General features: G+C 43.3%; 1 protein-coding gene across 1 annotated transcript; it reads left to right on the forward strand.

Moving 5' to 3' along the window:
- Nucleotides 1-337: 337 nt before the first annotated feature.
- itgb4 (integrin, beta 4) lies at nucleotides 338-27239 on the forward strand (the record flags this gene model as incomplete). The annotated part of the gene is given in 26 exon segments (XM_071202642.1): nucleotides 338-576; nucleotides 7566-7645; nucleotides 8930-9012; nucleotides 9799-9900; nucleotides 10299-10503; nucleotides 11014-11110; nucleotides 12699-12870; nucleotides 16266-16529; nucleotides 17554-17643; nucleotides 17723-17845; nucleotides 18252-18419; nucleotides 19359-19435; nucleotides 19935-20143; nucleotides 20447-20550; nucleotides 21626-21721; nucleotides 22048-22180; nucleotides 22298-22417; nucleotides 22859-22977; nucleotides 23150-23183; nucleotides 23413-23607; nucleotides 24890-24993; nucleotides 25076-25134; nucleotides 25513-25536; nucleotides 25628-25668; nucleotides 25671-25772; nucleotides 27060-27239. Coding segments are annotated over 25 exon segments (2974 nt in total), but the record flags the coding sequence as incomplete, so codon positions are not given.
- Between the last annotated feature and the right edge of the window lie 644 nt (nucleotides 27240-27883).

Here is a 27883-nt window from a genome sequence, read left to right on the forward strand (position 1 = left end):
GGGGGGGGGGGGGGTGCTTTAGGTGTGGAGCTTTTAACTTTAGGGTGGGGAAGAGTGAGAGGAAGGGAGTCAACCTCTCCCTCATGGATACTCACCTGGAAAGGGTGTGTGTGTGTGTGTGTGTGTGTGTGTGTGTGTGTGTGTGTGTGTGTGTGTGTGTGTGTGTGTGTGTGTGTGTGTGTGTGTGTGTGTGTGCGTGTGCGTGTGCGTGTGCGTGTGCGTGTGTGTGTGTGTGTGTGTGTGTGTGTGTGTGTGTGTGTGTGTGTGTGTGTGTGAAGATAAAGGAGGGATCAAGTCACAGCACACACACACATTCACTCCGAGTCTCATATCTCACTTCACTTAGGAACGCTTGCAGACACACACACTCAGCTGAGGACAAATAAGTAAATATTTAACCAGACCGGATTTTACTGGAAGAAAGAAAGCAAGAAAAGGTCTTGAAGTTGGACTTGAAAGAAGTTTTCATTTTGCGGCTGGATACAAACTTTCCCCCGAGCCCCTGGGTCAACCGGAGCAGAAGCAGTTGGGAGTTTCTTACTTGCGGCTGGACTCTTGGACTGGGCGCAGCGAGAGGTTTGTTTGATCACTAATCTCTTTGTATCCCACTCGTAAACTTCTCCATTGTTTCCCACGATGGAGTTCTCAGTCTTTGCGACACCCTGATTATTCCGCTGGTTCACACACGGGTGCTTTAGAGCAAGGTGTATGGCTGGACAAATAGAGCGTTATGTAACGTTTATATGTGGTTTTACATTTTCACGCTAGCATATTTGGATTGAGCTATTTCCTCTTGAACCTGTGCTTTCTGCCGGGGTGCCCACCTCAACACTGCGCAGAGGAAGAGGGAGAGAAGGACTTTGGAGACGTGTGGAAAGCTTCAAACGCTGGCATTTTCCAGGCATGTTTGGAAATGATTATGGCTTTGAACTCTGTAAAAAGGTGTTCTCTTTTTGGTGCCACGCAGTGAAAACAGCAGCATGTGTGACTCGGATCTACTTTCTGTCTCCAGCGAACTGTAATTTGTGTCTCCCAGTTGAATGTCAGTGTCACAAACGCCTCTGGCTTCTGAGCGAGAAGGAGGAGTGTGCTTTTCTCCCCCCTCGGGCAGTGATTTATGTGACACACACACACGCACACGCACACGCACACACACACACACACACACACACACACACACATACCTGTAGGCATCTCACAGCGAGGTGCTAAGGTGTTTTTTAGCCCGTGTTTTTAAACTCGGACTTTTTCTCGCCTCGAGGAGAAATTCCTCCGTCAAGTTGTAAATCCTGGAAACACAAACCATTCATTTCGGGTGACACATAATTGGTTATCTGCCAACGGAGACAATTAGGGAGACATTTCGGACCACATAGTAGTTCCCTTTGTTCTCCATCTCTTTCTGGAGTCCGTTCTGCAGCGCCCGGTCCATCAGATCGGTCTCTATCGAAGACACGCGTTACAATTATAAAGACCGTTTTGACGGAGCGTCTGCGCAGCGTGCCGTCTGGACGGTGTCCAGGTCCCACCCTGTTTTGGGTTTTCCATCATCTTCCATCATGCCTCGACAGGCTCGTTGTCAGCAAGTGGTTATATGAGAGGAGCAGAATGTACAGCCATTGAACCCGCATTAAAGGCATATATATGCAGGTGTAAAGATAATAGTTATATTATAATCTCATGTAAAGTCTCCCAACACACAAAAAGACAAACTTGAAGTGCATCTGGAGATCACAGAGCTACCGCTTCGCAATGTCTGATCCAATCAACAGTTTATTCGTTGCTTTCTTCGACTCTGCTTCCTCCTTCCAACTGTAGTGTCCTGTAAACAAACAAACAAACAAACAACAAACCAAAAAATGACATTCCTTGCAGCAGGTAAAGAATATAAGCCATTTTCTATCTTCGTAGTTCATCTTTACAGTCTCTCTGAAATTAGCTTTATGAAGTAGTTCGACATTTATGAAACGCATAACTTAAAGTGGACCTATCATGCTTTATTTGAATAATATATTGTAGGGCCATACCTATATAAAACATGTCTGTGACGTTTTTTTTTTTCATTTTGCTCTATTTGCTCTATTCCAGCCCTGTTTTTGCAAGGGCTGATTCTGTGGCAAATGAGCTGCAGCTGACCACGCCCCCCTGCAAAGGAGGGGGGCGTGGCACGAGCGTCATGTTACCATGCTGTTACCATGCTGTTACCATGCTGTTACCATGCCACGGCAACCTCTCATTCCCTGATAGGTGGAGAGTTGCCCATACAGTATAGGCGGAGGCCGCGGAGCTCCCCGTCACTGACGTCAGACCTTATTACCTGAATCTCCTCCTAGAGCACCATTGAGTTCTTTGTGTCCAGATGTCTCTCAGAGGGGCGTGGGGAGGGGCTCCTTGTTTTCATCTGAAGTAACAGACAGAGAATCCGCACTTTGGAAACAGGGCTGAAACAGAGGGGATTATGGGTAATGCTGCAATGATCTGTTTGGTGTTTCAGCCAATCAGAGACAGGCTCTGGATATATCTGAGAGCTGTAGTATATTGATGAGAGACAGGAGAACAGGAGACCTTTAAGGGCAGATTATACTTTGAGAAAAGGACTTAACCCACAAACACAGACAGATTAGAAGTACTTTTGCAGAGTGCAGGACTCTGCCAAGTCCAAATGCTTAACCTCACAATGTTACGAAAGTAATCCGTGTATCTGCCCGAAGTTTCGGATCCAATCAAACGTTTATTTGGTTGTTCTTTGGACCGTGCACCGAGTTTTGTGAAAATCAGCCCAGTAGTTTTGACCTAGGTCACAACCAAACAAAACAGACTGAACATGTGACTTCCTCGAAGTAGAAATATCAGCAGAAGAGGACTCTTTAAAGTAGAGACACTACATACTGATATACACCTGAACATCAGCAGGAGAGGACTCTTTAAAGTAGAGACACTACATACTGATATACACCTGAACATCAGCAGGAGAGGACTCTTTAAAGTAGAGACACTACATACTGATATACACCTGAACATCAGCAGGAGAGGACTCTTTAAAGTAGGGACACTACATACTGATATACACCTGAACATCAGCAGGAGAGGACTCTTTAAAGTAGAGACACTACATACTGATATACACCTGAACATCAGCAGGAGAGGACTCTTTAAAGTAGAGACACTACATACTGATATACACCTGAGCATCAGCAGGAGAGGACTCTTTAAAGTAGAGACACTACATACTGATATACACCTGAACATCAGCAGGAGAGGACTCTTTAAAGTAGAGACACTACATACTGATATACACCTGAACATCAGCAGGAGAGGACTCTTTAAAGTAGAGACTCTACATACTGATATACACCTGAACATCAGCAGGAGAGGACTCTTTAAAGTAGAGACGCTATATACTGATATACACCTGAACATCAGCAGGAGAGGACTCTTTAAAGTAGAGACACTACATACTGATATACACCTGAACATCAGCAGGAGATGACTCTTTAAAGTAGAGACACTACATACTGATATACACCTGAACATCAGCAGGAGAGGACTCTTTAAAGTAGGGACACTACATACTGATATACACCTGAACATCAGCAGGAGAGGACTCTTTAAAGTAGAGACACTACATACTGATATACACCTGAACATCAGCAGGAGAGGACTCTTTAAAGTAGAGACACTACATACTGATATACACCTGAACATCAGCAGGAGAGGACTCTTTAAAGTAGAGACACTACATACTGATATACACCTGAACATCAGCAGGAGAGGACTCTTTAAAGTAGGGACACTACATACTGATATACACCTGAACATCAGCAGGAGAGGACTCTTTAAAGTAGAGACACTACATACTGATATACACCTGAACATCAGCAGGAGAGGACTCTTTAAAGTAGAGACACTACATACTGATATACACCTGAACATCAGCAGGAGAGGACTCTTTAAAGTAGGGACACTACATACTGATATACACCTGAACATCAGCAGGAGAGGACTCTTTAAAGTAGAGACACTACATACTGATATACACCTGAACATCAGCAGGAGAGGACTCTTTAAAGTAGAGACACTACATACTGATATACACCTGAGCATCAGCAGGAGAGGACTCTTTAAAGTAGAGACACTACATACTGATATACACCTGAACATCAGCAGGAGAGGACTCTTTAAAGTAGAGACACTACATACTGATATACACCTGAACATCAGCAGGAGAGGACTTTTTAAAGTAGAGACACTACATACTGATATACACCTGAACATCAGCAGGAGAGGACTCTTTAAAGTAGAGACACTACATACTGATATACACCTGAACATCAGCAGGAGAGGACTCTTTAAAGTAGAGACGCTACATACTGATATACACCTGAACATCAGCAGGAGAGGACTCTTTAAAGTAGAGACACTACATACTGATATACACCTGCACATCAGCAAGAGAGGACTCTTTAAAGTAGAGACACTACATACTGATATACACCTGGACATCAGAAAGAGAGGACTCTTTAAAGTAGAGACACTACATACTGATATACACCTGAACATCAGCAGGAGAGGACTCTTTAAAGTAGAGACACTACATACTGATATACACCTGAACATCAGCAGGAGGGGACTCTTTAAAGTAGAGACACTACATACTGATATACACCTGAACATCAGCAGGAGAGGACTTTTTAAAGTAGAGACACTACATACTGATATACACCTGAACATCAGCAGGAGAGGACTCTTTAAAGTAGAGACACTACATACTGATATACACCTGAACATCAGCAGGAGAGGACTCTTTAAAGTAGAGACACTACATACTGATATACACCTGAACATCAGCAGGAGAGAACTATTTAAAGTAGAGACACTACATACTGATATACACCTGAACATCAGCAGGAGAGGACTCTTTAAAGTAGAGACACTACATACTGATATACACCTGAACATCAGCAGGAGAGGACTCTTTAAAGTAGAGACACTACATACTGATATACACCTGGACATCAGAAAGAGAGGACTCTTTAAAGTAGAGACACTACATACTGATATACACCTGAACATCAGCAGGAGAGGACTCTTTAAAGTAGAGACACTACATACTGATATACACCTGAACATCAGCAGGAGGGGACTCTTTAAAGTAGAGACACTACATACTGATATACACCTGAACATCAGCAGGAGAGGACTTTTTAAAGTAGAGACACTACATACTGATATACACCTGAACATCAGCAGGAGAGGACTCTTTAAAGTAGAGACACTACATACTGATATACACCTGAACATCAGCAGGAGAGGACTCTTTAAAGTAGAGACACTACATACTGATATACACCTGAACATCAGCAGGAGAGGACTTTTTAAAGTAGAGACACTACATACTGATATACACCTGAACATCAGCAGGAGAGGACTCTTTAAAGTAGAGACACTACATACTGATATACACCTGAACATCAGCAGGAGGGGACTCTTTAAAGTAGAGACACTACATACTGATATACACCTGAACATCAGCAGGAGAGGACTCTTTAAAGTAGAGACACTACATACTGATATACACCTGAACATCAGCAGGAGAGGACTTTTTAAAGTAGAGACACTACATACTGATATACACCTGAACATCAGCAGGAGAGGACTCTTTAAAGTAGAGACACTACATACTGATATACACCTGAACATCAGCAGGAGAGGACTCTTTAAAATAATAATAATAATAATAATACATTTTATTTGAGGTTGCCTTTCATAACACCCAAGGACACCTTACAGGGCATAGGGGCAATATGGGGAACAATTAAGACAGTGGATTTAGTGAAATATCATCCGGGGTAAGACAAGACGAACAACAGGAAATGGACTACAAAAGGACACAGAAGGACACAGAAGGACACAGAAGGACACAGAAGGACACAGGGTACAGTTTATAAAGAAAATGCCAGTTTGAACAGGTGGGTTTTGAGTTGGGTTTTGAATGTTGTTATGGAACCAGACTGTCGGATGCGTCGTGGCAGGGAGTTCCAGAGTCTGGGAGCCGAGCAGCTGAACGCTCGAGCACCCATGGTGCTGAGGCGAGAGCTTGGGACGGTGAGAAGTCCTGCGGACGACGAGCGGAGGGTGCGGGAGGGGGTGTACTCCTGAAGGAGGTCAGAGATGTAGATGGGGGCAAGGTTACGGAGAGCTTTATATGTGAGTAGAAGGTTTTTGTAGTCAATACGGTAGCGTACAGGAAGCCAGTGTAGCTGAGTGAGAATGGGGTGATGTGGTCGGATGAGTTGGTGCATGGTTCTGGATTGGAAGGCCAGTCAGAAGTGCATTGCAGTAATCAATCCGGGATGTGACGAATGAGTGGACCAGGATTTCAGTGCTGGGTCGGGACAGAGACGAGCGGAGTCTGGAGATGTTCCGAAGATGGAAGAAGGCGGTGCGGGTGATGCTCTTTATGTGTGGCGCGAATGAGAGGGAGCCGTCCAGAAGGACACCGAGGCTTTTCACTTGGGCAGAGAATGGTATGGGGAAGCCGTCGATGGTGATGTTTGGTGCTGGGGTGTTATGTGACTTGGTGAGGGTGGATTTGGAGCCGATGAGCAGGGCCTCGGTTTTGCTACCGTTAAGCTTCAGGAGGTTCCTGCTCATCCAGCTCCTGATGTCCTCAAGGCAGGTGGTGAGGGAGGTTGGGGCAGGGCAGTGGTGGGTTTGGAGAAAATGTAGACCTGTGTGTCGTCGGCGTAGCAGTGAAAATTAACCTCATGGTGACGGAGGATTTTTCCCAGGGGGAGGAGATAAATGATGAATAGGAGTGGACCCAGTACTGACCCCTGGGGGACACCCAGTGAAATAGCACTTTCTTGTGACTTGTGAATACCGAGTTGTACAAACTGTTGTCTGTCAGTGAGGTATGATGAGAACCAGGAGAGTGCAACACCAGTGATCCCAATGCCAGCCAGGCGGTCCAGGAGTAGTGGGTGAGAGATGGTATCGAATGCAGCGCTGAGGTCAAGGAGGATGAGGATGGTGAGAAGTCCGGAGTCAGCTGCACGGAGGAGGTCGTTGGTGATTTTAACCAGGGCTGTTTCAGTTCTGTGTTTTGGGCGGAAACCAGATTGGAAGGGTTCATGGAGGTTGTTTGTGTCAAGATGGGACTGAAGCTGTGCGGAAACCACCCTCTCAAGGGTCTTGGAAATGAAGGGTAGGTTGGGCCTGTAGTGGTTTAGATCGGCTGGGTCAGTACTGGGTTTTATGAGGATGGGAGTGATTGCAGCCAGTTTGAGGAAGGTGGGTACAATCCCAGAGGTGAGGGAGGAGTTAATTATGTCAGTGATCATGGGTGATATGGCTGGTAGGCAAGCCTTGACCAGGGTGGTGGGAAGAGGATCAAGCTGACAGGTGGTAGACTGCTTGTAGTTTCTGAAAGTACACAGTGTCTTTCTGAGGGAAAGTACAGGTTTACAGCTTTATCTGCAGAGAAAGCACCGGAGGGGAAAGTCTTTCTGTCTCTGAATATAACTTTTTTTGTGCATGTGTGAATGTATTTGTTTGTGTTGCAGGAAGGAGATGGGGAGATGGTCGTTGCGTCTCTCGCAGCTCGGGCTGTTAGCCGTGCTGCTGACCTGCTGCTACGCTGAAGGTGAGAAAACACCCGGGTTATAAAACACACCTGTTTTTATTTCACTGCATTGCAAACCAAATAACTCCACCTGCAGTAAGTCCACCAGCTACCCTGCAGTCTGCAAAGTACTTCAGACTAGCTGCACCTCCACCAGCTACCCTGCAGTCTACAAAGTACTTCAGACTAGCTGCACCTTCACCAGCTACCCTGCAGTCTACAAAGTACTTCAGACTAGCTGCACCTCCACCAGCTACCCTGCAGTCTACAAAGTACTTCAGACTAGCTGCACCTTCACCAGCTACCCTGCAGTCTACAAAGTACTTCAGACTAGCTGCACCTTCACCAGCTACCCTGCAGTCTACAAAGTACTTCAGACTAGCTGCACCTCCACCAGCTACCCTGCAGTCTACAAAGTACTTCAGACTAGCTGCACCTCCACCAGCTACCCTGCAGTCTACAAAGTACTTCAGACTAGCTGCACCTTCACCAGCTACCCTGCAGTCTACAAAGTACTTCAGACTAGCTGCACCTTCACCAGCTTTGAGAACACTTTCATGATCAATCATTATAAAACATATCATATATATTATTCTGAAATGGACCAATCTGCACAACGACTACTTTTACTGTCTTTCACTATATTTAGATGAGAATACTTTCTACTTTCACTTGAGGAACATTTTGAATACTTTTACTGTAACAGAGTATTCCTACACTCTGGTACTTCTACTTTTACTAAGTACAAGATCTGAGTACTTCTACTTTTACTCAAGTACTAGTTTTGAGTACTTCTACTTTTACTCAAGTACAAGGTCTGAGTACTTCTACTTTTACTTAAGTACAAGATCTGAGTACTTCTACTTTTACTCAAGTACAAGGCCTGAATACTTCTACTTTTACTTAAGTACAAGATCTGAGTACTTCTACTTTTACTTAAGTACAAGATCTGAGTACTTCTACTTTTACTTAAGTACAAGATCTGAGTACTTCTACTTTCACTATATTTTGATGAGAATACTTTTCTACTTTTACTTGAGGAACATTTTGAATGCAGGACTTTTACTCAAGTACAAGGTCTGAGCACTTCTACCTCCTCTGCTTACACAGATACAAAGATCAGGACTCTCTTGATATTTAGATGTATCTATCCTTTTTGTTAGCTACTGTTTTTCTTCCAGCATTTGTTTTTGATTCTACGCGCTGTCAGGATGAACCGACGTGGTGCCAGCGTCTGCTGCGTGTTACCGCAGGTATGCTAGCTATGCTCTCTGGGTTTGAATCTCATTTTTGTCTCTCCTCCAGAGAACTACTGCTTCGCCTCCAGAGCCAAAAGCTGCTCCCAGTGCCTTCAGGCGGGGAAGGGCTGCGCATACTGCCCTGATGAGGTACGGCACAAAAAACTATACAAAAACGTGACTAAAATCTGTCAATCCTTCATCCCACAGATATGCTGCATTGTTTTCTGTTAGAAAGATATCACTGGTCCCGGGCTTGAGCTTCATCTCAGGATCCATGTATCTGTGATCCTCTCCAGAACGGAAGGAGTCATCACATACATATCATGCTACTCTCATGTTGGAAGAGGACATTCAGGATTTCCCCATCATTGTCCTTTTTAGCGTAGGCTACCATGAATTGTATCTACGTACATTTCATTGTAGCAATGCGCTAGAATTGCTAAGAATAATACAAATCATTTGCTTAAAAAAATGTCCTCTTCTCGAGTCTGTTATTGAGTCTGATTTCTGGAACACAATGTGCCATTATGGAAACATCTCTTCAACCTCTTTTCACTTAAAAAAATCCTTTAATTTAAAGTATTTTCTACAGTTACGTAAAAACAGATTCTACTTCCACTCAATAAAATGTTTAAATCAAATCAAACTTTATTCAATTGGCCCACTATCACGAATTACAAACACATCCATTGGACTGCTTTGTTTACTTCCTCAACATGGTGACATCACTATGTTACACTAACACTTCTATTGGCTAGCGCGCCGCCAGGCTAAGGGGGCGGACATCTCTAAACTGTTGACCAATCACAGCAGACTGGGCTCTGGTTTCATTATAACTTGTGGACACTTTGCTCACATTTCCAAGAGCCAGAATTAACCATCAGACTCAATTTGTGAATCACGTTCAAATAAAACCCCTCCTTCTTTCCTCAGATGTTTCACGGCCCTCGCTGTGATCTGCACGCCAATATAATCGCTCACGGCTGCAGCGCTGGGGCGGTGATAACGGCCTCGAGCGGCATGAAGATGGAAAAGGTAAGTCTTCTAACAATCATTCCTCCATTTTTAAAGCCCTTGTTAAAATATGAACTCATAACTCTCTCTCTCTTCGTGTGAAATGTGTCCTCATCAAACCTGCAAACCGTTGTAATCGAAATGGTTGTTCCAGAGTTACAAAGATACAATAAACACAGCCGCATAATAATACAACTGTACACGAGCAGTGCAGGAAAAAGAGCAGTTAAATATCGACAGACGGTCACATCATTGACGTAAAATACCGTACAGTGACAAGCAGTATTGAGCAGGGCAAAAAAACGTAGTAGCAGATACGTAAGTGCACGTCATTATAGAACATTATCAATAATAATGATATTACATATAAAACAAAACAAAGCGTATAAATGCTGACGGCTCCCTTTGTCTCTCCTCAGAACCAGAAGATCAACATGGCGCTCTCTCAGTCTCAGGTCTCTCCTCAGTTGATGACCATGAGCTTTCTGCCCGGAGAGGAGAAGACGGTGGACGTGGAGGTGTTCGCTCCGACGAAAGGTCCTCTGGATCTCTACATCCTCATGGACTTCTCCAACTCCATGGCGGACGATTTGAACAGCTTGAAGAGCATGGGCGAAAAGCTGGGTGAGCATGTTGGTGATGGAAAGTACATTTACTCAAGTACTATGCTGAAGTACGCTTTTGAGGTACATGTATTTTCATTTTATACTAATATATATGTTTTCTCTTCTACATTTTGGAAGCCAATGTTGTACTTTTTACTCAGATGTATTTACTAGTTACTTCATACATTCAGATGTTCACACTTAAACATTATATAAATGATGTATATTATATAATCAACATTATATTTAAGTAGCTCAAACCACGAGTGGGTTAACAGAAAGTTAATTGGAATTATTAATTGTTGGAGTTTGAGCTTATTAAATCTGACGATTGAGTACTCTGAATGCTTTACATACATTTTCCAAATCGTACTTCAATACTTGTAAGTACCATTCTCGATACTGTACTTAAACTTGAAATGTAGTATTTTTACAGTGTGTTATTAAGAATCTGAATACTTTTCCCACCTGTGTAAACATGTTTTGATGACGGAGAAACTGTAATACTGATGGTGTTTTCCTTCTGTAGCTAAGTCGGTTCATACTCTGTCGGATAACTTCACCATTGGGTTTGGGAAGTTTGTGGACAAAGTGATCGAGCCGCAGACGGACATGAGGCCTGAGAAGTAAGGAAACAAATCTGACGTGAACTAATTTAGGCATAAAAACGATGCAGGAATGAATCCTGAAACCCTGAGAGGAGTCATCATTTTAGCACTTCCTGTTCCCTCGTCTCGAAGTCAACGTTTTTTAATGTGTTTCTGTTAGAAGCCTTAAAAAGGGGCATAAAATCTGTCAGTAGATACCCCACTGGGGAATAAAAACAAGTGTCTAAATGAGACGACTAAACGTCATCACGCCCAACATTAGCCACCTTTAGCTTAGCGGTGGTGACGTGAAGTCATGTGACCGTGCTGTAGTTCCTTTATAGCCCAACATTAGCCACCTTTAGCTTAGCGGTGGAGACGTGAAGTCATGTGACCGTGCTGTAGCTCCTTTATAGCCCAACATTAGCCTCCTTTAGCTTAGCGGTGGTGACGTGAAGTCATGTGACCGTGCTGTAGCTCCTTTATAGCCCAACATTAGCCTCCTTTAGCTTAGCGGTGGTGACGTGAAGTCATGTGACCGTGCTGTAGTTCCTTTATAGCCCAACATTAGCCACCTTTAGCTTAGCGGTGGTGACGTGAAGTCATGTGACCGTGCTGTAGTTCCTTTACAGCCCAACATTAGCCACCTTTAGCTTAGCGGTGGTGGCGTGAAGTCATGTGACCGTGCTGTAGTTTCTTTATAGCCCAACATTAGCCACCTTTAGCTTAGCGGTGGTGACGTGAAGTCATGTGACCGTGCTGTAGTTCCTTTATAGTCCAACATTAGCCACCTTTAGCTTAGCGGAGGTGACGTGAAGTCATGTGACCGTGCTGTAGTTCCTTTATAGCCCAACATTAGCCTCCTTTAGCTTAGCGGTGGTGAAGTCATGTGACCGTGCTGTAGTTCCTTTATAGCCCAACATTAGCCTCCTTTAGCTTAGCGGTGGTGACGTGAAGTCATGTGACCGTGCTGTAGTTCCTTTATAGCCCAACATTAGCCTCCTTTAGCTTAGCGGTGGTGACGTGAAGTCATGTGACCGTGCTGTAGTTCCTTTATAGCCCAACATTAGCTTTTTACTTCAGTAATCATAAAGTGTTGTTAATATGTGGAGATTATCCTGATGAACTAAACGTGTAAATATCATAAACGTGAACAGCCCATCCACACGGCGGCATGCGTTGAAGCTTCAACGCTTCTGCCCATTCACTTTGAATAGGGTGATGTCACACTTTGCCGAACTGCATTGTGCTCGCGTCGCGCTTTGCTCGCGTCGCTTCAAAAGTTGAGCAATGTTCAACTTTTGAAGCTTCGACGGAAGCATCAGCCAATCAAATCATACTGTATGCCAGTACAAGCTCTAGCCAATCAAACTGCATGCTTGTGTGTCCGGGGCGGGAGATTCATGTCATTGGTTGTTGGTCGAGCTTCAGAAACGCCCGCCGGCAAGCTTCAACGCACGCCGCCGTGTGGACGCTGCGTAAGATTATTTTCTGTAATAAACCAAAATCCAATGGAGAAATCCCATTGAACCAGGGAGATGCTGCCTTCAAGGTCCAACGCAGAAATACTATATTTCTACAGCACTCTAAACAAATGGTAGTTCAATCTTAACTTCCTTCTTCTCAGACTCGCAAAGCCATGGCCGGACAGCGACCCTCCGTTCTCTTTCCAAAACGTCATCAAGCTAACGCATGACGTAAAGGTCTTCAACGAATTGCTCCAGGATGAGAGGATCTCTGGAAACCTGGACGCTCCCGAAGGAGGTTTTGATGCCATACTGCAGGCAGCAGTTTGTAAGGTTAGTCAGAACACTCGATACAAAACACGTTGCTCTGAACACATTTTCCCAAAAGATGCATAGGCTAGCTCTCTCCAAAAACAGAGCCTGGAAGGTGTATTCTCTGTTAATAATACTGTATTACTTTACAGGGAAAAGATAAACACAATTTATTACTAATGAAGTAAAACACACATTTTCTCAATTAGATATATCCGATCATGGCATGATTACTGAATGGGGTTGCAGGGAAAGAGACAAGATGACCACAAAGAGACACACAACAAGAGAGAGATCAAATCACCCTACCCAGTCTCACGGCATTTCATGTTATGGTCACAAAATTAATGTAATCTATTGATTCGTGTTCACCAACACCATTTCCCCTTTTTTTCGTGTCACACAGAACGATTTTAAAAGCAATGTATTTCTATTGGTAGTGTGTTTCGTGCCTGCAGCCCGTCTCTGTGTCCGGTCGGGTCTTGGATGACCGGAAGCTGTGGGGTTCATAAAAACATTTTCTTACTCAATATCTAACCCTAACGGCCCGTCCACACTTGGAGCTGGGCGTGTCTGAAGCTCGACAACCAATCACATGAATGTCCCGCCCCTACACACAAGCAGCGGTTTGATTGGCTAGAGCTTGTACTGGCATATGATTTGATTGGTTGGCGCTTCCACCGAAAGCTTCAGAAGCTTCAAAAGTTGAACATTGCTCAACTTTTGCAACGCCAGGAAAGCTCCGCGGCGCTTCCCACAATGCAGTTCGGCGAAAAGTGACGTCACCCCATTCAAAGTGAACGGGCAGACGCGTTGGAAGCCGTTTTTGAAGCTGTCGAAGCTGGAGTGTGGACGGGCCGTCAGCCTAACGCTATCCCTTTTATTTTGAATTGTATAATGTCTGAGTTTTGTTGCCGTCCGCGAGGAAAAGAAAGAGCCTCAGAATGCTGAACTATCTTTATCTGTTTTTCCTTCTAATTTGTTATTATTTACATTGCTTTTAAAATCGTTCTGTGTGACAAGAAAAACAATTGCGAAATCGTGTTGGTGAATCAACAGATACATTTTGTGACTATAACACGAAATGCCGTGAGACTGGGTTGAATCACCACAAAACTACCACAAAGAAATAAATCCTGCAAAGAATCGCAAAAAAAAGTACAAAGAGACACACATTGACTACAAGGAGACACACATTGACAACAAGGAGACACACATTGACAACAAGGAGACACACATTGACAACAAGGAGACACACATTGACAACAAGGAGACACACATTGACAACAAGGAGACACACATTGACAACAAGGAGACACACATTGACAACAAGGAGACACACATTGACAACAAGGAGACACACATTGACAACAAGGAGACACACATAACTACAGAAAGACAATACATGACTACAAAGACACACAAATTGAGAAACCGTTTTTCAAAAGGTGATAATATATATATGTTTCTGTTTTGTTTCTTCTACCCCCAAGTGGCCCAAAAAAAAGAATGCGGTTTTAAGAATCTTGTTAACAAAGAAAAATCAATAACCAAAAATACCTGCATCTTTTAATATCCGTAATCCCTTCTAACAAACACTCCCTTTCCCTCTTGTTGGGAACATCCTGAGTGTCCTCTTCCAGCATGAGAGCAGCATGCTAACAAAGGTATCAACTGTAGCTGTGAACATGACAGGATGTGTGATGACCTGGAAGAGCATCAGGACTGCTTGAGGCAGATGATAGCTATGTGATGAACATGATGACTCAGCCTCGATGGAGAGAGACATCAAGCATGCTCATTTCTGACGTGGAGCTAATCTGAAGTAAACATTGAATACTGCTTTCTGTTCCTCCATCTTGTGACTGTGTGACTCCCTCTCTTGGATATCAGCATGTGAAGGACACTGCTCAGGAACTAGTCTCTGTATGTGATGACTCCTTCCATGTGAAGGACACTGCTCAGGAACTAGTCTCTGTATGTGATGACTCCTTCCATGTGAAGGACACTGCTCAGGAACTAGTCTCTGTATGTGATGACTCCTTCCATGTGAAAGACACTGTTCAGGAACTAGTCTCTGTATGTGATGACTCCTTCCATGTGAAGGACACTGCTCAGGAACTAGTCTCTGTATGTGATGACTCCTTCCATGTGAAGGACACTGCTCAGGAACTAGTCTCTGTATGTGATGACTCCTTCCATGTGAAGGACACTGCTCAGGAACTAGTCTCTGTATGTGATGACTCCTTCCATGTGAAGGACACTGTTCAGGAACTAGTCTCTGTATGTGATGACTCCTTCCATGTGAAGGACACTGCTCAGGAACTAGTCTCTGTATGTGATGACTCCTTCCATGTGAAGGACACTGCTCAGGAACTAGTCTCTGTATGTGATGACTCCTTCCATGTGAAGGACACTGCTCAGGAACTAGTCTCTGTATGTGATGACTCCTTCCATGTGAAAGACACTGTTCAGGAACTAGTCTCTGTATGTGATGACTCCTTCCATGTGAAGGACACTGCTCAGGAACTAGTCTCTGTATGTGATGACTCCTTCCATGTGAAGGACACTGCTCAGGAACTAGTCTCTGTATGTGATGACTCCTTCCATGTGAAGGACACTGCTCAGGAACTAGTCTCTGTATGTGATGACTCCTTCCATGTGAAGGACACTGTTCAGGAACTAGTCTCTGTATGTGATGACTCCTTCCATGTGAAGGACACTGCTCAGGAACTAGTCTCTGTATGTGATGACTCCTTCCATGTGAAGGACACTGCTCAGGAACTAGTCTCTGTATGTGATGACTCCTTCCATGTGAAGGACACTGCTCAGGAACTAGTCTCTGTATGTGATGACTCCTTCCATGTGAAGGACACTGCTCAGGAACTAGTCTCTGTATGTGATGACTCCTTCCATGTGAAGGACACTGCTCAGGAACTAGTCTCTGTATGTGATGACTCCTTCCATGTGAAGGACACTGTTCAGGAACTAGTCTCTGTATGTGATGACTCCTTCCATGTGAAGGACACTGCTCAGGAACTAGTCTCTGTATGTGATGACTCCTTCCATGTGAAGGACACTGCTCAGGAACTAGTCTCTGTATGTGATGCCTCCTTCCATGTGAAGGACACTGCTCAGGAACTAGTCTCTGTATGTGATGACTCCTTCCATGTGAAGGACACTGCTCAGGAACTAGTCTCTGTATGTGATGACTCCTTCCATGTGAAGGACACTGCTCAGGAACTAGTCTCTGTATGTGATGACTCCTTCCATGTGAAGGACACTGTTCAGGAACTAGTCTCTGTATGTGATGACTCCTTCCCTTCAGGAGAGGATACACGGATCCTGAGGCTGAAGCTCGAGCCGGGGACCAGGGATGTTTCTCTAACACCTCTTTACTGGTTTTCTGCTTCCAGGACCAGATCGGCTGGCGCGACCACAGCACTCACCTGCTGGTGTTCTCCACCGAGTCGGCCTTCCACTACGAGACCGACGGCATGAACGTCCTGTCGGGGATCCTGAAGCGAAACGACGAGCAATGCCACCTCGACGCCAAACAGAAATACACACAGGACATTCACCAGGACTATCCGTCCATTCCCACGTTGATCCGCGTGTTGGGAGATCACAACATCATCCCCGTCTTCGCCGTCACAAACCACTCCTACACCTACTACGAGGTACGAGCTTCCCTCCACGTATTGGGCTGTTCTTTAGCCGCTCCTCGAGAACTACGGGGCTCTTGTTTGGTTATATTGCACCCCGATAATTTTTTATTAATTGTTTAAACGGATTTCTGTATTGATTTTATTGCATCTTGAATTTTTTTTTAATGTATATTTCTTTGTATGATTGAATGTTTTTTATCACAGCCCAAAACACTTCCAGCACCGCTTTTTTTCTTACACCAATGGGGTTGTTTTTTGTAGGTTTTAGACAATTATGTTCCTCTTGTTTTGATGTAGAAGTCCCCTAGATATCTCCCTGCCCCCCAATAGAATGGAGGTAAATGGAAATGGGGTTGAAAAACGCTATTAAAAATACTGTAAGGGAAACTTCTGTTGCAATGGAAAGTCCGGACTCAGAGAGACACGGGATGAGCAGGAGTTCTGAATGTGGGATTTATTGAGAGAGCAAACGGCCGGAGAGATTACACAGCATAGCCACACTTCCATGTGGGGCAACTAGCCATCTCTGAAGACATAAGATAAAATACATGGTCTGTATATCCATAAGGCGTGGCCTATTTTCCCGCCTCTGGTACTCTATACCAGAGGCGGGAACAAAAACTGTTTGTATGGCAACTTCTCATGTGCCCATACCCCTCCCCCCACAGGAAAGGCAACGGACCTTTTGACCTGTGTCTTCCTGAGAAATTACTTGCAGGAGAAATGTAAGAAAGACTGAGAATCTTAAAACACAAAGAGATGTCATTAAAATATTCTCTGACAAATACCATATTTTATTTTCTAAAACCTTCTGAAGAAGAATGGTATCGTGGCCGACAGGGGCTCCGTTAATGCCTCCCGATTGGTTGTTTTCTTATTACTATCTCCAACAAGAAGGATAGTTTTCAGTCTGATTTGATTCTTCTGAGGGCGGATGCAGAATTGGCCAAAGAAGAACTCTGGAGCGGATCATTCGGTTCTGAAGACAGACTGTTGAGTTTTAGATCATGGACTTATTTTGTTGTCCTTTGTGCAGAAACTCAAAGAGTATTTCCCCATCGCTGAGGTCGGTCGGCTCACGGAGGACTCGTCCAACATGCTGCAAATCATGGAGATCGCCTTCAAGGTACAACGAGTGTTCAAAGGTGGAGGCGTTGGCAGTCGTTGGCGCTTCTTCTGATTGGTTTATCCTCTAACTCTTACAGAACATCCGGTCTAAGATGAGCATCCGTGCGGCGAACAAACCGAAGGCTTTCGAGACGGAGTTCCTGGACAAAGATAACGTCGTCAAAACATTCGGAGCCTTTAAATTCAACCCTGGAGAAATAGTAAGCAGAAGAACAGACGGAAAACACCCACACATGACTTCAGCACATGTATTAAGGTTGCAGCAACATATCGCACACTTTTCTATCAATTTCAATATCGAAATGTCTTAAAACACGTTTGTACCTATATGTTGTGCACGTTAACCAAGGGGACAGTGGGATGTTGCTTGTCTCCTCTCAAGGTATTCTTCAAAAATAGTGTTGGCTTTGAAGATATGCAGATATATGTTCCCTCAAACCTGCAAGATTCCTTCTCAACTGTTCATTTAGTAATCATAGGGTGGCGTGTGTGTGTGTGTGTGTGTGTGTGTGTGTGTGTGTGTGTGTGTGTGTGTGTGTGTGTGTGTGTGTGTGTGTGTGTGTGTGTGTGTGTGTGTGTGTGTGTGTGTGTGTGTGTGTTTTCCAGGGAAAGTTCAAGTTACGAGTCAAAGCCCACCGAATGCTCGGTAACAATCCGGTCTGTGAGTCTGATGAGGCCGACAAAGAGGGGGAGATGAGAGTCAAACCAACAACCTTCAATGCCGGCGTAAACATTAAAGCCTCCGTTCTGTGTCCGACCTGCGACTGTGAGAAGGTACACACACTTTGTAACACTTGAACGCACGAGACAAAGCTGCTTTCCCCACATTGCTTCACGGTGGATTCATCCTAGTGTCTCCTTTGTCTTTGGAGAAGTGAACTTAGGTTCGTCTTTAGTTTAGTTTAGTTTAGTTAGTTTAGTTTTTTTTTTCGAGCGTGTAAAACCAAAGAAAATACAAATGAAACAAAAGATGATACAGACATGATACAGTACTATACAAATGAATGCAATAACTAAACGAAATATTTAAATAATAATTGAATAATCTGTAGTATCATTGTCTGAGAACAATAAACAACAAAACTTTAGCTAATTACACGTCCGAAAAGGGGTCGGAAGAAGTTTACACTTATTTAATCCGACCCCTTCTCCCTTTTGTTTTTTGTTTACATCTTAATATACGTTAACATACAATATAAATGAATACCTTAACCTTGAATAATTCATATAATCATTCATATAATATATACAGGCAAGTTAAGAGAATTGTCTCTTAAATGCAACAATTGTAGAAAATGCAGTTGTTTTTGCTTTAAATACGGAGTTTCCTCGTAACCTTGGCAATTCTTTTATTTTTTCAACCATTTATAGACTTTTGTTTTAATTTAGATAATAATAGTTGGATTATTCAAGAATGAAAGTATCACCTGTCACTTAAGCGCACCAAAAGCACGAGGCGGTGGTGGCGAAGTTGATAGGGACTTGGCTTGGCAACTGGAAGGTCACCAGTTCAAGTCCCGGCAACACCAAGTGCTACCGAGGTGTCCCTGAGCAAGGCACCGTACCCTACACTGCTCCCCGGTGCCGTTCAAGATGGCAGAGAAACCGAGAGACCGTTTCCCCACGAGGATTAATAAAGTATATCTCAAATGACAAAGCTGCTTTTCCTCACATGTCTTCATGGTATTCATTTCCGTTTTCTCGTTCCTCCAGACTATCCTCCCTAAAGCAGAGATTTGTCATAAAAATGGAAACCTGGTGTGTGGGACGTGTCAATGCTCTATCGGCTGGTGAGTCTTTAATTATTTATTATTATTTTATTATATAAAGAATTAAACTAGAGTTAACGCCTCGTGGGCGTTCCTGCAATGTCCCATCCACGGAAATGGGACGAAAATAAGACAACATTCTCATTGAACCTCTACATTTCATCAGCTCATCCTTTAGTCCACATGAACATCTGCACCACATCTGATGACTGTCCCTCCCTTTCCCTCGCTTTCCTGAGGTATTGCGTTCACAAGAATGGAACGAACGTCAAAACTCAATAACCATCGTCCACAAACAAATGTGTCCTTCAGTCCAAGTGGACATTTTTACCAAATTTGAACAAATTCCCTAAGGGCGTTGCTGCAATATCCCATCCACGGAAATGGGACTAAAATTACATCACATTGTCATAGTACCTCCACATTTGGTTCAGCTCATCCTTGAGTCCAAATGAACATCTGCACCACATGTGAAGACTCTCCCTCACGGCGTCCCTGAGATATTGTGTTTCTCCTGCAGGTTGGGTACGTTCTGTAACTGCTCGGCCAGCACTTCGGCCGAAGACAGCAGCCAGTGCATCGCTCCGGGGATGAAGGAGCCCTGCTCTGACCGGGGGGACTGTTTGGCCTGTGGCGTCTGTGTTTGCTACAACCCCGACCAGTTTGAGGGGCCGTACTGCCAGTATGACAAAACCCAGTGTCTGCGCCACCAAGGGTTCCTGTGCAACGGTACCAGCTGTCTCCATGTTCGAACGAGGGTTACTGATGGGGTGTGCATGGGGTCAGGGTCAGGGTTAGGGTAGGTCTCCACGAACATGTATTTACTCTCCTGTAGATTCGAGCTGCAGATTTTCAAAGTGGTGGCGACAACTTTTGAAGTCGTTTGAGAGTGAATGAAATGTCCACCAAAAGTGAAAACCATGCTGTCTTTTCTAATGTTTTCCTTTCTACGAAGTCATTTATGTTTTTAGACTTTAATACTAATATGTTCACACACACACTTCTGACCCTCGTGGTGTCCTCTCTCTCCAGACCATGGCTCCTGTGTTATGGGTGGCTGTGCCTGCGCTAAAGGATGGGAGGGGAACGCCTGCGAATGTCCCAAAAGCACCGACACCTGTCGGGACTCAAAGGGAGTGAGTATACAACGACTTCTGTTTTCAGACGTGATACACTCCAGGAAAACATGTTTTTTTAAATGTATTTTTCCCGAAAAGTAAAAAGAAAAAGACCAAAATCCCAATTGTTTTGCGACATTTAGCAAAAGTTGCTGCTAGAAAAGTATTCTTTTGCATATTTTAACATAAGCCGTAATACAAAAAACGATTGTTTTAATCTCGGTCCACATTAAGGCAAGGCAAGTTTATTTATAGAGCACTTTTCAACGCAAGGCAATTCAAAGTGCTTTACAAAAAAAAATGAAAGACATTAAGCATTAAAAAAGAAAAGCTAATAAAATAAACATTACAAGAAAAAGTACATGGATAAAAGTTACAGTGCAGTTTCAGATGTGAATAGTTCAATTAAAAGCAGCGACAAAAAGAAAAGTCTTCAGCCTGGATTTAAAAGTAGTCAGAGTTGCAGCGGACCTGCAGGTTTCTTAATTAAGGCGAGATACTGCATGCAAAATCATCGCCATGCACTGATCAGTTTTGAAAGTTAGCTTCCAAAACATGTCCTCTGTCAGACTAGTGGATCGAAAACATCCAAGATCAACTGTTTGTTGTTTATTGACTAACTTTGTATTTTACGTCTGCAGACTTCCCATTACTTCACCTAAAGCTAGCATTACATAACGCCCAATATGTCGGAACACTTGTAATATAAAAAATAACTTTCTTAATGTGAGTAATGAGGTTGGGAAGTCTCAAGGCGATATCTGTATGTTTAAAACCCTGTTCACCTGTAGTATGTAAAAAGTGACTGTTGGTATTTCAGTTGCAGACTTCTTACTTTATAACCACGTGTGCAGGTGGCTCAGAAAGCCCCCCCTCAAATATGTCTTGCATATCTTCAACATATTTATAGTTGCACACAGATCTATGTTCCGGATAATATGCAAATGATCGCATATTTGCTAACAGTATGCCTCATTTGCATATTTAAACAGAAGAAATATTGTGTTAATGTCAGAACTGAGGTGGCCAAGTTTCACGCTGATATCTGTAAGTTCGTTTGTTTACCCTATTCACCTGTCTTTATGTGTAACAGGGTGTGTGTAACGGGCGAGGTGACTGTGTGTGTGGCCTCTGCGTGTGTCCCACATCTGGAATGGCATTGACTGCAACCTGTGAGCCAAATTTCCAGGTGTGTGTATTTTATTTATTAACATGTATATTTAATTATGACCCAAAGTGTGTTCATTCCAAGGCAGTTTCTACCTTCCGTGTATGTGTGTGTGTGTGTGTGTGTGTGTGTGTGTGTGTGTGTGTGTGTGTGTGTGTGTGTGTTTACACTTTATTAAACATTATTTGACATCTGCATCAGTGATAATAGCAGTAACAACTATTCTCCCACATTCTTATTTTTAATCTTTTTTTTTTTTTCCGTATTGTTCTTATTTAATTGTTAAGCATCGCATAAAGGCATTTCTACAAATGTTTCTTATATATTTTAATCGCGGTCCTGTGCAGGCCCTGGCGGGTGCGTGCGAGGGTACGAGGAGTTGCGTTCAGTGTCAGGCGTGGAAAACGGGAGAAAAGAAAGACAAAGAGAAGTGTGACACGTGCCCCTTTAAGATCACGCTGGTGGATGAACTCAAAGAAGGTAAACAAAGTACAATGTGAACATTTTATATAAATATTTGAATATTTGAATTGAGAAACTGTTAAGAAATCCAATCACAGGGATAAATAACATATTTCTGATATGGGTGTTTTCCAGCGGGGAAGGTGCTGGAACATTGCAGTTTCCGCGATGAAGATGATGATTGTACGTATCAATACACCCTGGAAACCCCAGAAGAAGTGAAAGGCCTGGAGGTCCAGGTGCTCGAGAAGAGAGGTGAGCTGCGCCCTGCACACGTCGAGGTTTATTCAAATACTCACGGTTTTCTACTTACAACGAGCAATGAAGGAAACTATCTGATTGACTAATAATAATAATAATAATAACGAGGTCTTATATGGACGCACAATTTCCTGTGAAATGCACTGCAGAAATATTTCCGTTTAATTGACAATAAAACCTCGACGTTATGAACGGCTAAATAATAGATGCAACTCTGTGTGAATTCAACGTAACTTTATAATAATACATTTCATTTATATAGCACACTTTAAAGACAAAACGTCATCTCAAGGTGCTTCACAAAGCTATAAGGAATAATAAGTAAAAATATATCTAAAGGATTTAGTGGATAAAAAAATGGCAATATAAAAATTAAAATAAAGGTTAAAAGGTTTAAAAATAAATAAATAAAAACATATCCCCTGTTTCCCGCAGATTGCCCCGCAGCGAGCCTCCTCTGGCTGCTCCCTCTGCTCCTCTTCCTCCTGCTGCTCCTCGCCCTCCTGCTGCTCTGCTGCTGGAAATACTGCGCCTGCTGCAAAGCCTGCTGCGCGGTACACACACACACACACACACACACACACACACACACACACACACACACACACACACACACACACACACACACATACACACACACACACACACACACACACACACACATTTACACCAATACATACCAAATACATCAGTGTAAGTGATGCCTTCTGTCTCCTCCTGTTGCAGAGCTGCCTCGCGCTGCTGCCCTGCTGCAGGAAAGGTAAGAGGTTTGTTTTATTAAACGTGAAGGTTATTTTAAATAAAGATTCAAACAAGTCGTTGCATTTGAATCAACAAGTAGTTAAATAGTTATAATATCATCGTAGCTCCCTCTTAATTTGACACTGTGCACAAATATTAGCTTTAAATACAATCAGTAAAAACAAGAAGACGTTGTGCAAATGATGGATGTAATCGCTATGAACGAATCTCCGTCTTGTGCTCTGCAGGTCGCATGGTGGGCTTTAAGGAAGACGAGTATTTGCTGCGTCAGTCTCTGCTCACCTCGGATCACCTCGACACCCCGATGGTGAGGACCGGCCCGCCAAAAGGAACCGACATCGTCCGCTGGAAAATCACCGACAACGTGCACCGACCTCCAAACCACCCGCAGGCTCTGATAAAACCAAACCCCAAAGAGAGCAGTGAGTAATTCAAGAGTTTACGGATTTATGATGCTTACAGGTTTTGTTCAGCAGGATAATCTCCACATATTAACAGCATTTCATGAAATAAAAAGCTAACGTTGGGCTATAAAGGAACTACAGCACTTCCAACACCACTGCTAAGCTAAAGGTGGCTAATGTTGGGCTATAAAGGAACTACAGCACGGTCACATGACTTCACGTCTCCACCGCTAAGCTAAAGGAGGCTAATGTTGGGCAATAAAGGAACTACAGCACGGTCACATGACTTCACGTCACCACCGCTAAGCTAAAGGAGGCTAATGTTGGGCTATAAAGGAACTACAGCACGGTCACATGACTTCACGTCACCACCGCTAAGCTAAAGGCGGCTAATGTTGGGCTATAAAGGAACTACAGCACGGTCACGTGACTTCACGTCTCCATCGCTAAGCTAAAGTTGGCTAATGTTGGGCTATAAAGGAACTACAGCACGGTCACATGACTTCACGTCACCACCGCTAAGCTAAAGGAGGCTAACGTTGGGCTATAAAGGAACTACAGCACGGTCACATGACTTCACGTCACCACCGCTAAGCTAAAGGTGGCTAATGTTGGGCTATAAAGGAACTACAGCACGGTCACATGACTTCACCTCACCACCGCTAAGCTAAAGGCGGCTAATGTTGGGCTATAAAGGAACTACAGCACGGTCAAGTGACTTCACGTCTCCATCGCTAAGCTAAAATTGGCTATGTTGGGCTATAAAGGAACTACAGCACGGTCACATGACTTCACGTCACCACCGCTAAGCTAAAGGAGGCTAATGTTGGGCTATAAAGGAACTACAGCACGGTCACATGACTTCACGTCACCACCGCTAAGCTAAAGAAGGCTAATGTTGGGCTATAAAGGAACTACAGCACGGTCACATGACTTCACGTCACCACCCCTAAGCTAAAGAAGGCTAATGTTGGGCAATAAAGGAACTACAGCACGGTCACATGACTTCACGTCACCACCCCTAAGCTAAAGAAGGCTAATGTTGGGCAATAAAGGAACTACAGCACGGTCACATGACTTCACGTCACCACCGCTAAGCTAAAGGTGGCTAATTTTGGCTAACTTGGTAGCAACTTCCGTTTTTTGATTCACCAGTGGGGTATTTACTGATGTATTTTATGTCGTAGACCTTATTTCAGGATAACAACCAAAAAGACATTCAGAAAACCATTGAGTTCCAGACCAGGGGACAGGAAGTGATGAAATGCTGACTCATTTCTTGGTCTCTCTCTCCCTGTAGTCCAGCACCCGATCTCCCTCCGGTTAAACAGACTGTTCTCAGAGAACCTTTCACGCACCGATTCCAAAGACGCCGAACAGCTCCGCAAAGAAGTGTCCGATAACGTGAGTGTGTCATTGTTTTATCAGTGAACATAGGAGTGTGTGACGGATGACTGAAAACTCGTATCTGCTTTTTTACATCCAGCTCAACGAGGTTTACAAGCAGGTTCCCGGAGCCCAGAAGGTCCAGAAAACCGTGTTCAGGTGAGACGAGTCAGCGGAATACTTCACCAAAATGTCATGATCTGTATTTTAGTTTTTTCTCTGTGTGTTACTTTGAATTCTTGTGTGCTTCTAACAAGACTTCATGATGAATAAAGGATCAAAACTGAGGTAAATGAAAGGATTTGCAGGGTTTACAAGTCCTGTCTTTACGAAGCAGTGAGCTTAAATCTGGATGAATGAGGCTTTCATCTGTCTGCATGAAAACCATTTTGAATTAATTGCAATTTCTTTAAGGTTTGTATGGGAGGCGAGTAAAAAGAGAATGACTTAGACTTGGCCTGTCCAACATTGGAAAATATTGTATTCTTCATATTTTCTAAATGGAAATGTAATTCTCACTTACTTTGGTTCTTACAGGATGCAGAGAAATGCTGGAAAAAGGTACAATTCAAATTTTTACATAAAATGAATAGAATATTGAAGTTTCTTCTTGATTTAAGGTCTTGTATTTAACGTTTGTGTTTTCAGGCAGGAGTAACGCCATCATGGACACCGTCCTCACCGCTCCTCGCAGCACTTTCCCGATATCGTCAAACTCACAGAGAAAAACGTGCAGTCTGGAAACGTGAACGACCTCAAAGTCGTGCCGGGATATTACACCGTGGCCACAGACAGAGGTGAGCGTTTACTGCATAATATAATATACGGTATTTCTGATTATTATTCTAGCTTTAAATCCAGAAGTTCTTAAATCCTGTTCTTTTGTAAAATAAGGAAATACTATGGTCTTAAATACTAAAACTATGCATTAAGACAGGGGTGTCAAACTCAAGGCCCGGGGGCCACATTCGGCCCGCGACTTCATTTTATGTGGCCCCACAAGAGCTTGCAAAGAATATAATATGTTTATTATACGGTTACATGCTACAGAAGCACGTTGCCCATAAACTACATGTCCCACAATGCATCTCAAATATGACTTTTTTCTCAGAATTTGCCTTTTTTTCTTCAAAATATGCATTTTTTCATAGAATTCCATTTTCTCAGAATTAGATTTTTATTTCAAAATGATTCTTCTATTTCTTTTTTCTCCAGAATTTGGCTTTTCTTTTTAAATCATTTTGGGACATACGCACTGAAGAGACTTGCAATTATTTGCCCTAGACTTCTGCTTTCAGACGTAGTTAATTATGAAGTTTATTACCCTATCCGATGATAATCCAATGTAGAGGCAATGATGTAATATAATACATTATTTTATATATATGATATATTTATATATGTATTTTTTTATATAATCTTAAAGTTACAACCGGCCCTTTGAGTGCAACCATAATGCTGATGTGGCCCGCGATGAAATTGAGTTTGACACCCCTGCATTAAGATGTTGCTTCATTAAAAGTACTGAAGAATTATCCCAAAAATGTACTTAAACGATCAAAAGTAGAAAAAAGTCGGTATGCTAATTGGCTTTTGTCGTAGAATTACATTATGGTAGATTAATATTCTGTTTTTATCACCAACACATAATACAAATAAACACTTGCACGTCATTTTAATATTGCAGTTCGTTAAAGATGAGCCAATTTGAACAAAGGGTATCATCAGAATGGCCTGAATTGATTTACCTTGGTTGGTGATTGGCTTATGGTAAAACATCCCAAAGAAACATTATGACATCACAAAGGGACAAAATCTGATCAGCTCCTTTTCAGACAGGTTTTCAAATAGCGGAGACACAATAAAACAATAAAAGTTACAGTGTGAGATGTGAATAGTTCAATTAAAAGCAGAGGCAAAAAGGAAAGTCTTCAGCCTGGATTTAAAATAAGTCCGACTTGCAGCGGACCGGCAGGTTTCCGGGAGAACTCGAGTAAAGTAAAATAGTAATTAAGTGCAATACTAGAGCGAATGTACTTTGAACTGATTTACTAAATGTCGTATTATCCGCCGCTCCTCTGCAGAGGCTGTGGGAGCCGTGGAGTTCCAGGAAGGCGTGGAGTCTATAGACGTCCACGTGCCGCTCTTCGTCAAAGATGAAGACGATGATAAGAAGCAGCTGCTGGTGGAGGCCGTGGACGTCCCGCTGGGCATCGCTGGGATCGGGAAGCGCCTGGTCAACATCACCATCATCAAAGAGCACGGTGACTAAAGACACCACGTCTGGTGCTGTAGGCTGACTGAGGATATATCAATCTGACGGAGTTACGGCTCTTTGAAGGGCTCTTATGGCTCCGCTCCGAGAGCCGCTCAAAAGAGCCGGTTTTTAAGTGGCGCTGGAGATTATTTGTTGACCCTGCTTTAAATGATATTTTGGCTTTACAAACGTTGCACCCACTGCATCCAAATGCTGCTGCGTTTCCGCATCTCACTCCTCGTGCCTAAACCCAACCGATCGGAGAAGGGGCGGGTCTTCACGGAATACGGTTGGGCAACAAAATCAAGCTTTTTCACTGTTCACGTAAAGGCGAGTGGATCAGTGGCAGGCAGTGAACCAACGGTAAAAAGAACGGCTCTCCCCAAGTACGGTCAGGATGGGGGGAAAGGTAGGACCTGAAGGCAGACTACAAGAAGGTAAAAAAGGTCTATAAACAAAAAGCGAGCTTTATTCAAAAGCCGATGACATAAAAAACATGACTTGATCACAACGGTAGCACGAGGAAGAAACATACCCGAAACACTGACCGTGACTGACATGGAGGGAGACAGGAAAGACAAACAATGAACCGAAAGACAAGACTAAATACAGAGAGGGGTAATCACAGGACAAGACACAGCTGGGCAGGGG

This window comes from Pseudochaenichthys georgianus, unplaced genomic scaffold (genome assembly GCF_902827115.2).
Source record: "Pseudochaenichthys georgianus unplaced genomic scaffold, fPseGeo1.2 scaffold_658_arrow_ctg1, whole genome shotgun sequence".
Taxonomy (NCBI): domain Eukaryota; kingdom Metazoa; phylum Chordata; class Actinopteri; order Perciformes; family Channichthyidae; genus Pseudochaenichthys; species Pseudochaenichthys georgianus.